Consider the following 12,813-nt stretch of genomic DNA (forward strand, 5'->3'; position numbering starts at 1 on the left):
TCTTCCTTAAACTAAAGTGAGAATAGGAAATTTGGACAACCTGGCAAAGACCCTTAGACCCCAATCTTGTCCTGTTCTTTCCCACCTCCTTCACAGACCCCCCAGCTCTAGATATTAAAATTTTTCCCTCCCCTCAAGACCAGCTTCAGGTGCCATGAAATCTTCCCTGATTCTCCGTGTTAGAAATAATCTGACCATCTTCAAATCACTCCTAGCACTTTATATTCTTCTTATGTCCTGATCACACTCTAAACAGACCATGGTAATTCGTATGTGACAATTTGTGAGAGACAATATGTTGTAGTGGATAGAAAGCTACCTTCAGAGTCATGAAGCCACGAGCTCAAGTCCTCCTATTACACATACTGTGCATTGACCGTACCGCTCTCTAGTGTCTTGTTTCTCCCCCTCCCCCCCCAAGTCACAACTGCTCAGGCCCTATGGCAAGACTAGAAGACTATTAAATCACAAAAAGAGTTTCTGATTTGCATTGGTAGAGAAAGCTTCCAATGAAATCCCATATCTGAACCCCATAAAATTTGTATAGGGTCTTATCTCCTCTACCAAACTACAAGGGAATAGAGACTATGTAATTTTTTTCATCTTATTTCCCAAATGCAGAGCGTGCATAATGCCTGTACAAAGCAAGCACCTAAACATTTACTGAACTGAATTAAATCAGTTGAATGGATTTGAATTGAACTGAACTGTTGACAGAGGAAAAAGTACTTGCCAAAGCTCTTCTCTCATTTGACTCTATTAGGTATGGCATATTCTTGTTAGGAGGAGGAAGTGGAGTTACATAAATCATAACCTTAGAAGGAAATAGAACTTTAAAGGGACAGGAGAAAAAAATCAATCCTACAAACAGAATGAATAAATAATATCACTAAAACAGAAATCTGATCCCGTGACTCTCCTCCCTACCCAACTCTAAAATCTTCAATGGTTCCCTACTGCTTCATACAGCACAAATTCATTAGCCTGGCACTCGTGGTTGTTCAGTTGTTTCTCAGTCATATCTGACTCTCCGTGACCCCATTTGTGGTTTGCCTTTTCCTTCTCCAGCTCATTTTACATATGAGGAAACTGAGGCAAATGGGGTTAAGTGACTTGCTCAGGGTCACCAGGCTGGTAAATGTCCAAGGCCAGTTTTGAACTCATGGAGATGAGTCTTCCTGACTCCAGGCCCAGCACTCTGTGCACTTCAGGGCCACCTAGCTGTCCCTTTAAGTGTCTGGCACTTAAAATCCTTCATAATCTGGCTACAACCTCCTACCTGTCTTGTTTCCTATTTCTCCCCTTTGAACAATACATGTTCTAGTCAAATTGGCCTGTTCGCAAAACGGCAAAAATGGAGCCTATGCCTTTGCACTCCCACCTCATCTGTATCTTATAGAATTGCTAGCTTCCTTCCAAGCACAATTCAGGTACCCACCTCCAAAAAGTGGCCTTTACTCACTGCTCCAGTCATTAACACTCTTCCTCTTCTGAAATAATTTCCTATTACTCTGTATTTACTCATGCACATACTTCTTTCCCCACTAGAATGTAAGTTTTTTAAAAGCAGGAACTCTTTAATTTCGTCTTTGAATCCCCAGTTCTAGCACAAATAGTAGGTGTTTAATAAATATTTGTTGAAATGAATGACCATGTTCTCAAACATTTGTCTAACATTTAATAAATGTATTACTTGCTTTTACCCAAAAAGGGTATTTTCCAGTAAAATTGACTACAAAATGAATTTCTGTAAAGTTAGCCTATCTTTTTTTTAATTTTCATTTTCCCATTCTCAAATATAAGACATGTTCTCATTGGGTAAAAACAAAGAAAATACTACACTGAGATGAAAATGGTGGTGATTAAGGAGTATTGGTGAACTCGGCCATACTCAACATTATACTATAGCTAAAGACATTGTCTTCTGGGAGTTGGAGGAAGAAAGTGGAGAATACTGGAAAGAGGGCTGGGCTTAGAGCCAGAAAGGACTGGTTCAAATCCTGCCTCTGACACAAACCAACTGTGAAACCATGATAAAGTCATCTATGATTCTCAGTTTCATCATTAAAACTGGGTGTTGCTGGAAGGGGTAGTATTACTCACCTTGCAAGATTAAAGATGAGATCACACATAAAGCCTTTTACAAAGCCTGAAGCATTACATAAATGCAGCTGTTTTAATTTAGTTTCTACCCAACTCTTTGATTTATACTGGTCCTACTCATGGCCCATAATGGGCTGTGACTAAATAATTCTCATGAAGCTGATCAAAGCCCTCTGATTTAGACAATGGGATCTTCTTTATAGAAGGGGAGAAGTTAGAGGATGAGAACTACCAGACTAGCTTAAGTCTAAAGATCCATTCATTCAAGAATTTCACCCCAAGGAAATCCCCAGATATGCTTCTGACTCTCTATAGACTTCCCCATTATGACTTACTTATATCTTCTAAGAACTTTGGGTCTTCTCACCCTGAATTATCCCTCAGCCATGCTGGCCCCTACTTCCACTGGCTCCCAGAGGCCTCCATTTTGGGGCAGGCCCAGGCTGGCCAGACTTCATTCCCCTCCCAGCTATATTTCTGACTTTATGGACTTAGACACAATTCACCCACAACTTTTTAGTTTTCTTTTATGTGTTGTCTTCCCCCATTAGAATATAAGCTCTTCAAGGGCTGAGATTCTTTTTCTTTTTGCTTGTTTTTGTATCCCCAGAGCTCAACACAATGCCTGGGACACAGTAAGCATTTAATAAGTGCTTACAGTCTGTTGTCTGCCAAGGGCTGTTTAGGTACTTAATAAATGCTTGTGAAATTGTCATATGTCTATGTGGAAGAGTTGTAATCACAGGGACTCTAAAAGTCATTAAGTTCAGCCTCCTAGGAAAAACAATTCCCTCTTCAACATCAATTACAGCTAGTAAACTAGTCTTTGGGTGAATACTTCCTTGATGGGAAGCTCAGTATTTTGTAAGGCAACCCATTCCACTGAGGGAGGAAGGTAGCTCATAATATTCTTTACATTTAATGAAGACGTCCTTCTGGAATAACACAAAGTACATTTTCTCTATCCACATGAAAAGTCTTTGGATATGTAAACTTAGCTAGGTGGTGTAGTGGATAGAGTGCCAGGCCTGGAGTTAGGAAGACTTCCTGAGTTCAAATGTAGCTATGTGACCCTGGGCAAGTCAGTGGACCCCATTTGTCTCAGTTTCCTCATCCGTAAAATGAGCTGAAGAAGGAAATGGCAAACCACTCCAGTATCTTTGCCAAGAAAAGCCCAAATGAGGTCACAAAGAATCAGAAATGCTTGAACAACAAAAACAATCATGTTCCACCCAAGTCTTCAGTTCTCTAAGCTTAACATATTCCTATTTCCTTGAGCCATTTATCAGAGGAGTTCCCCTGTCCTATACTTACATAATTTATTTTTAAAATCTTAAATACAGAATTTCATATCCTTGAAAGAGAATGTTATTCTTGTTACAACTCATTTCCTCCCTAGTATTCCAGGCTGTTAAGATAAATTTGAATCTTTATTCTGTCATCTAGCCTATCAATGACCTCTGAGGCCTCTTAAAGCTCTAAATTTATAATCCTATGATCCTATAAATTCTCCCTTCCAGCTTCATGCCATCTATAAATTAGGTTTGAAAAAAAACCCTTCTATTATCCTGGGAAGCTTATATATGGCATATTTGTACTGTTAACATTTTTTTATGAGGATGAATTTTCATTGTACTTCCTTTTTTCTGGATTCCAGTCCACTTGGCCATGTCTTTACTAGTGAATTTTTACCCTGGCAGCACCATATTAAAAATAATAATAAATTAATGTTTATGTAGTACTTTAGAGGGTGCCTCAGTGGCACAATGGCTAAAGTACTAGGCTTGGAGTCAGGAAGACTCATCTCCATGACTTCAAAATTGGCCAGATACCTACCAGCTGTGTGACCATGGGTAAGTTACTTAACCCTGTTTGCCTCAGTTCTCTCATCTGTAAAATGAGCTAGAGAAAGCAATAGCAAACCACTCCAATATTTTTTCCAAGAAAGCCCCGAATGGGGTCACAAAAAATTTGGACATGAGTAATCAACCCAACAATAAGAAAATAGAGATAATAATGGCATCTATTTCCCAGGGGTGCTGTAAGGATCAAATGAGATATTTGTAAAGTGCTTTGCACACTTAGAAGTGTGATATAAATGTAAGCTATGATGATTATGTTTTATAAAGTATCTCATATTTAGCCAGCATTTTATATCTTTATCTTATTTTTAAGCACTTAATTTATTCAAGAGCCTGTGCTTGGCTCTGGGGAAGAGAAAGGATAAGTAAGACATGTCCCTTGCCCTCAAGGAGCTTACATCCTGGTGGGAGATGTATACGGTTATGCAAGTAAAAGACAAAGATGAACATAAAAGCAGATTTTTGTTGAGTCATTTTAGTCATATCTGACTCTTTGTGACCCCATTTGGGGTTTTACTGACAAAGATACTGGAGTGGGTTGCCATTTCATTCTGCAGTTCATTTTACAGATGAGGACACTGAGGCAAACAGGTTAAATGACTTGTTCAGGGTCACACAGCCAGTAAGTATCTGGAGACGTATTTGAACTCAGGGCCTCCTGACCCTAGGTCTGGCATGCTATCCACTCCGCTACTTATCTACTCTACAAAAGCAGAAAGGGAGATCAGATGAAGCAGACATCACTGTCAGATGGAAGGATTAAGGATGGTTTTAAGAAAGAGATAGAGTCTGAGCTGGGACTTGGAACATAATGTCAGCAAGCAATCTGAGATGGGGGCAAGCAGGGCATCCCTTATATATGGAATGGGGTGAGCAAAGGCACAAAATCAAGAAATGAGGGATCGCATTTGATAAATAGTAATCAATCCAAGTTGGTTGTACTTCTGGTTTTGATTTTTGATCCTACGAGGTCAAGTACGGGGCACTGAATGCAAACTGACTTTACAACATGGCCTAAACTTAGCCATCCTAATCTCGTTGTGTTTGATTTTTAAGGGAATAAATGTTTAGGAATTTGAATTGAATGGATGCAGGGAGATGTTAGTACGTGCATCCCCTTCAGTTTAGAAAATAGGTGCATTACTGACATACTGTGTATAATTTTGTGATATTTTGGAAAATGATGGCTATTTTTCCTTTGACTTTCATTAAAAAAGTTGGAGTTGGGTAACAGGGAAGAAAACAGTTTCCAAAAGTGAAATGAAAAGTTTAGGCAGAAAGAGGGTTAAAGTTAGGCCTTGACTATAAGGTATGCTAGCTAGCGTACAATGGTCATGTTGTGCCTGCCGGGCTTGTAGCCCCCACCAACCATCCACTATAAAGCTGTACTACCTCTTCAAAGGATTAAAAATAAAAGCTTTGCTAGCATGAACTCTGGCAATCTCTCTGGCTCCCATTCTGAAGGGCTTTTTTAGTGGGCCATCACTTGAGATGGGAAAAGGAGACTTGCTGGGGAGCTGAAAAATTCGTAAGTATAAAAGATAGGGTAATGTGTGGGGGGAAAAAATCTCAGCTTTTTAAGGTCACAGAATCTTAAAGCTGGAAGGAACCTTAGAATAGAGAATGCTAGAGCTGCAAAAACCTCAGAGCACAGAATAGCAGAGCGAAAAGAGACCTTGGAAGTTGGAATATGGTATATTTGAGCTGGAAAGGACCTTAGAACATAGAATGTTAGAGCTAGGAGGCACTTCAGAGATCACAGTAGCTGTATGAACTTGGAGTAAGACTGATTAAATCCTTTGAGCCTCAAATTTTCTCACATATGAAATGGGGACACCTGAATAGTTTACATTGCTATTGTGAGTTATCAAATGAAATAATCTGTGCAAAGCATGGAAGGGATTCTTAACCCATGGAATCCTAGGGATTTGTAGGAAGATTTTTGGGGGGGAGGAAGGGTCTATTAATTTGTATGAGAAAAATATATATTGTTGTAATTATTTAGTCACTTTTTTCAGTTGTATCTGACATTGTGATCCCATTTGGGGTTTTCTTAGCAAAGATACCACAGTGGTTTATCATTTCCTTCTCTAGCTCATTTTACAGATCATGGAACTGAGGTAAAAAGGGCTAAGTGACTTTCCCAGGGTCAGACAGCCAGTAAGTGTCTGAGGCTGGATTTAGACTCACAAAGACGAATCTTCTTGACTCCAGTACCAAAGTTCTAACCACTGTGCAACTTATCTGCTCCTAAATAAATACAAAATAAATAACAACACAAATAAAACAAAATACCTAGAATTACAAAGGAAATAAATTATTCTGAAACATGTGCACATTACACATATAATTCAAATCAATTATTTTGAAATTTTGTTTTATGCATATAAAAACATTCCAAAAAGGGGCCCACAGTCTGTTAGACTATCAAAGGAGTCTATGACACAAAAAAAGATTAAGAACCCCTGATCTAGACCAACACTCTCATTGTGTAGGTAATGAAATCATGGTTCAAGGTCACATAGTTAATGGTAAAGCTGTAAGGGGAACCTAAGTCTTCAGATCATCCTTTTCCCATTACATTTAGGGAATTAATCAGAGTACAGAAGGACTTTGTGGCATCCACTGCAAACTTGATTATCTACTTCCTCCATTTCTGGGGCAAGTTCCAGAAGCCTACAAATAAACAATAATGGTCCTAGTCCATGAACCTGCTTGACAACTTTGCATTTTAAGAAAAAATGAGTCCTCTCCCCCCTGCTACAAAGCTACCTTTTTATCTATAACTAGTACAGCCCTTCCCTGACCTGCAGACCCAAGAGTTTGGGCTATTTTGGAGGAGCATTAATCTTTCATAGCTTCATGGCCAAATGCCAACAGGCTATCAATCTTAATCCAGACAGTGGCCAGAGTGAATAAAATACATCATCTCAACTAATAGGATGTCAAATACATTCCCAGGTACCATAAATCACAACTGAGTTTAGAATTGTGATGACTAATTCAACACCTCCAAAAAGGCAATTTGTATCCTAGGGATCTTTTCATCTTCAGGTGCTACAGTTTCAGCAAGAGAGGTGAAATTTAAGGAGTTGAAACAATTACATTTTATAATGTAATGACTCCATGTTTGTGAGAAATGTCAATAAAAAAAGTTGTAGAAACTTGGGCAAACACTCATATATAGGACAAAAAAAGGCCGCTCATGGTGTGTGCTCTCATGTACATTGCAGTGTTAAATCTTCATGGGATTTAATCAATTGGCACCAAGCTAAAAGGTAGGATGACTACTTAGCAGGGATGGATAGAGATGAGTCCAGCATTGGGTGAGTGGTTGAGCTAAGGTCCCTTCCAATACTAAGATTCTTACATTTCAATATTTTAAGTTTGTCTGATTCTAAGAGTCAGAGTACATAAATCTATGATGAGACATGCTCTATTTGATACTAGGTTGTTTAGATTAAGTGTTGTCACACTTAGCCTATCCCTAGAAGTCAAAGGAACGGCAACTCAGAAAAGCAAGGATTCTCTCTTTGATTATAATCTAGGATATGCAATGTCCATGTTTTAGACTTTAGCCAATGTCCTTCCCTTTAGTCTACAAAAGCCACTTAGCTCTACCTTCCTATTCTCCTTCCCCACTACCCCGTTTCCCCAGCATACATACACCCAGAAGAAGTATTTGTATTCTACTCCATTCCTAAGTATCAATGATTATTGTTTTCCCTAAAGGCAATGGACCAAATTACTACTGGGTGAGTTACTGGGAAAACTTGCTTGCAGTTCCCCACATCCTAGGGAAAATGTGCTACAGCCATTTTGGTTCATTTAAATCTTAGTCACAGGACGAAAGTATCAGGCTTCTTATGGAAGACTCAGATGCAGGTCCAACATACCTATCAGCCCACAAACCATATTGCCACCCAGTCAAGTTTCACTAGATCATCCCACACATTCCAATTTCATAATTATGAAGCATCAGATGGCCATGGACAGCAGCAACTTGAAAAAGGACCTTACTGATGCTTGGATCATAATTTCAAGTTTTGCTTAAATCTCTACTTTTACAGACTCTGATGTATATTGGACATGGGCTCTTGTATCTCTGCTAAACTAACTTGTGTGGCTACCTGTTCTTAGGGCCTAAAGGGATGGTTTCATATTGCAAGCCTGGAAGATTAGGAAGAAACCATGGCAGCATGGAGAGACCAATGAATTTGGAGTTAAGAAAGCTTGGGTTTGAGATCAGCTTCTGCCATTTACTAGACTGAGTTTCCTTGGGCAAATCTTTCCACCCATCTGGGCTTCAGTTTCCTTTCTAGTAAAATGGTTATAAAAATACATCCTCTACCAATCTCACAGGGTTGTTATGAAGAGCAAGTGGATCATGTATACAAATTACTCTGTATATGATAAAGCATTATACAAATACAAGCTGCTATTAAACTTGTACTAGTAGACACCTCCAAATACTCTCTCTACTGTGACTAACAGAGCATGCAATGTCCACTTGGTAACCCTCTGCTGTTTTTCCCTTGCAACTATAGGAAGAAAAGGGGGTTTCAAAAAGCCAGCAATTAAGGGAAAGTAGTTAAAGTACAAAACAAACTTACAGCACATCCTAGCTGTATTTTACCTTAAGATATCCTCTCTATGTGGCCCTGAAATAACTGGTGCCTGGCTATTTGACTTGGCTAGCTCCAGTTCCCCAATTACTAGAAGCAGATTGTGCCTCCACATGGTTGCAAGCTGCCCTCTTGACTGAGATCAACCCCTCTGTCTAACTACTGTTTCAACTAAACCTCTAACAGTAATAATAATATGATAATGATAATAGTATCTGAATATGATACAGTGTTTGGAGGTTTGTAAAATACTTTACAAGTTATCATATTTGATCCCCCAAGAACCCTGAGAGATAGAGCTATTATTACTATTTTATTTTATTGCTCTATTATTATTTCCATTTTCACAGAGAAGGAAATTGAGGCTGAAAGAGATTTACTGAGTTGTCCACAATCACAGAGCTAGTAAGTAGGTAAGGTAGTATTTTAAGTCAGAATCTTTCTGATTCCAAGTCCAACGCTCAAACTACCATGTAACTGCATGACTGTCCTTTACCCCAGGACCCTAACACCATGACTCACTCTTTCCACATGTTTCAGGGGCCTTTGGAAGCCTTTATAAGCAAATCTTCACCCACTTCTACAAAATGACTGATGGTTCCTTCCTACCCCAAAGAATGACATGTATCCCTCCCTCTCCCAGAGGTTTAATAACACACAGCTGCTATACAATCATATACCTACATACAAATTCTATTCTCACAGTAAGAGATTTCTTCCATAAAGTTTGTAGAGACTAGGGACTGTTTCTGGTTACCTTGCCTGATATATGTTCTTGCACAGCTCAGCCATAGCCCTTAGTAAATGTGGGGGACGTGACAGTTTAGTCACTGGAGGGCTGCTTTCTGCTGCTACTAGCCTTACCTCAGGAGCAATGTAGTCTGGAGTGCCACAGAATGTCTTGGTGGTCACCCCATCCCAGATGTTCTCCTTGCACATGCCGAAGTCAGCGATCTTGATGTGGCCTTCAGAATCCAACATTACGTTGTCGAGTTTTAGGTCTCTGCAACAGAAATATGAAATAGAATTTGTATTCAATCTTTCAGTGGTAATATGGTTTCATCGATGTGAGCATTTCCTTCGCTGGTACAGAATGTTTTGTTTGTTTGTTTTTGATTTGGTTTTACTTTGTCTTCAAAAGAATTTTAAGGATTTCCCCTATGTTCTAAGAAAACCCTCCATTTAGAAAGAAGATATTCAGAGGAAAAACTTATTAAAGGTCATCATATTTTAGCATTAGGGATGGAAGTGCTGTTAGACATCATCTAGTCTAATCCTATTTTAAAATTAAGGAAACTGAGGCCAACAGAGGTTAATTGACTTGTCTATCAAGGTGGTAAGGGGCAGAGCTGGAACTCAAACCCAGGTCCCTTGACTCCAAATGCAATGCTCCTTCCATTACACCAAGGCAAATATTTATACAAATTGAACCTTATTATCCTGCTCTCCTGGGCACAATAATATACTTTGACTGGTATGTTAAAGAGGAAAACCTCTACAATCTACTCTTGTCACAGAGAAAGCTAACTTCTCCTGGCCCTAGGGAGAATAGCTCTAAATGGATTTCTGACACTCTAAATGGCAACAAGCAGGGCTGGCAGAATTGAGGGCATGATTTGGAAAACTAATCATTTCATTTCACAACATTGCTATCATGGCTTCCTTAAAATTATTTTTATTTTGTTTTTTTAAGATACATAGATACATATTCATATATACATTTTCACACATATACAAATATATACATACACACACAGAGCTAGGTAGTATAATAGATGGAGTGCCAGGCCCTGGGTAAGTCACTTAGCCCTGTTTAACTCAGTTTCCTCATCTGTAAAATGAGCTAGAGAAGAAAATAGCAAACCACTCCAGTATCTTTGCCAAGAAAACCCCAAATAGGGTCACAGAGAGTTGGACATGACTGAAAAAAAATGAATAGCAACAAATAAACAAGCATACTATATGTGTGTACACTCTTCCCATAACCTCAAGTCTTCCCTTTTAATAAAGACAAAACAGTCAAGCAAATTCAGATAGCAGAGCGATCATGTCCAACAGCATATATAATGAACCATAGCTTGTCATCACTCCAATGAAAGGAGGAAGATATATTTTCTCATCTCTTTCTCAGGACCAAGTTGGGCCATTAAATTTCATGATATTTGGTTTTATTTTTATTATTCTTTTCATGTGCATTATTGAAATAACTCCATTTTATAATCCTTTATTGTTTGCAAAGCACTTTCTTTGCAATGACCCTGTAAGCTAGGTCATAACAGCTTTAATATACCTTATAATAAGACAAGGATTATGCCAGAATCAAAGCCTAAATGGTCTCCATCTTCTCTTACTCTTGGCTCTTTTCCTAATTGTCATTTTTTAAAAACCGCCCAGGAGCTCCAAATTGAAAAAGTGTTACTATGTGGAAATTTTAGGTTTGAATTATAATCAGAAAGGCCATCGCTATGTGATTAGTTCACTCATCCCCTAAAATCAAAATTAATACTTGCATGTTTTTATTTACCATAGGAAAGTCATGTTGATTCTTGAAGAATTTTCTTTATGCCTCTATTTATCCCAATATGGACACAAAATTAGCAAAGCCTACCTGGGGCTGTATGATACTCTAAAAACCCTCTGACTTCAAGGTACTTGCTGTAAGAATCACATCAGTAATCAGCCCTGATATACTTGAGTTTGTAGTCAGACATGGATGGCAGCCATGCCACTTATCCGAAGCATCATGTGCTTGGTGCGCAGCACATCAAGGCCCGAGGCCTCAGAATAACGAGTACACAAGTGGTTAGAGAATCAAAGCTTTCTCATTCTGCTTAAAATCCTTCCCCCAGTCTCTGGCATCAGGGTTCTGTAACCTCTGACTGCCAGGTTCCTATAGTCTCTGACATAGGAATGGCCAAGGGAGAAGGAAAGGACTTAAAAGATGTTTCCAAGGTCAAGGCTTGGGTCAATCTTGTAATATAGAGCCATCATGACCCCAACACTTCAGCATTCACTTGTGCCCAACACCTTAGGAGCCTTGTAACATAGTATAAGCAAATAAGATTTTCCCCAAAACACAAAACACACAGGATAACAAAGTCATATCCTGGGTGTTGATCCACCTAGGATCAACAGGCCACTGAAGTCATACTGCTCTCATGCACGGAGGTTTCACCAGCCTCTTTCTTTTCCCTTCTTCATGTATAGCCACACATGAGCAATAGTAGAATGGGTCAACCTCTAATACCTTGCCAGGAAGAGTAATTCTGCTTGTTTTTATCTTCTGCCTGAAGACAGGATAGTCTGCAACGTAGGAGATAACGGTGGTGCACTGCTAACGGCTACTACTAGTCAGTCGATAAAAAACTATTAGGTGCCTTCTACGTGCCAGGCACTGTGCTAAGTGCTGCTGTAGTACCCAGAGATCCTGTTTGCAGGCCCCACATCTCAGTTGCTTTGGTTTCCTTTCTAGGAAAACCTAGTGGTTAAACTTATCTTTCCTTCACTTTGCTACTTTCCTCCTCCTCTTCTAATATCTAGCTGCTTTTGAGAGTGAAATCTGAAGCATCTCAATGCCTTTCCATCTCACTTTCCAGGCCAATAATTTAAATCAAAGTTCTGGCCCCTGGGGTGGTTGTTATAGAAAAGTATCAAAGCAAGAACCCTAGATTCCCAAGGCTCTAATTTCAACAAGAACATGGCATCTTTCTCTTGTGACAAAGTTGTTATAACTTACTTCTTGAAATGGGCTTAAGTTCCTTATCGGTGACCCTCGACCCATTCTGGCTTTTTTTATTCCAAGGAAGGAGGTAAAGACTTAGAAATTCTCAAGGATAAAGTTTATTTTACTGACCCTATGGCACAGATTCACCATCAGCAATGCCCCTTCATATTCTCTGTGACTAAGACTTCAGGCAATCTGAAAGCACTGACCAACACACAAGACTTTGCTAAAGAGAAAACACAATGGAAATGAACTCAGAGACATAGGAAAGGCCAACCAAGGAGACTAGGCCCCTATATCTGGACAGCTTAACATAATGGCTCCATACTTGGCTCTCTCTTCCTCCCTCTTCTGAAGCCAATGAACTTTGCATTGGCAATACTATCGGGCAGCTGTCAAACATCAGCAGACGAGCCCTGCTGCTTCAAGATTTTATATGCTGACTAAACCACTATAGAAAAAAGCCAGTGATTTTCTTGGGCTACCAGCTGAAGCTGCT

At 39.3% G+C, this 12,813-nt stretch overlaps 1 protein-coding gene across 4 annotated transcripts in view; it reads right to left on the reverse strand.

The window, feature by feature from the left end:
• Nucleotides 1-12,813, reverse strand: part of PRKCB (protein kinase C beta) — a 641,836-nt gene that overhangs the window by 126,859 nt on the left and 502,164 nt on the right. For all 4 annotated transcript variants that reach the window (XM_078152651.1, XM_020995626.2, XM_020995625.2 and 1 more), the window contains one exon: nucleotides 9,455-9,593. In XM_078152651.1, the coding sequence (XP_078008777.1) occupies nucleotides 9,455-9,593 (139 nt within the window). The remainder of the gene's footprint in view (nucleotides 1-9,454; nucleotides 9,594-12,813) is intronic.

The sequence above is a fragment of the Phascolarctos cinereus genome, unplaced genomic scaffold (assembly GCF_003287225.1).
Source record: "Phascolarctos cinereus isolate Bilbo 61053 unplaced genomic scaffold, phaCin_HiC Scaffold_4;HRSCAF=312, whole genome shotgun sequence".
NCBI lineage: Eukaryota > Metazoa > Chordata > Mammalia > Diprotodontia > Phascolarctidae > Phascolarctos > Phascolarctos cinereus.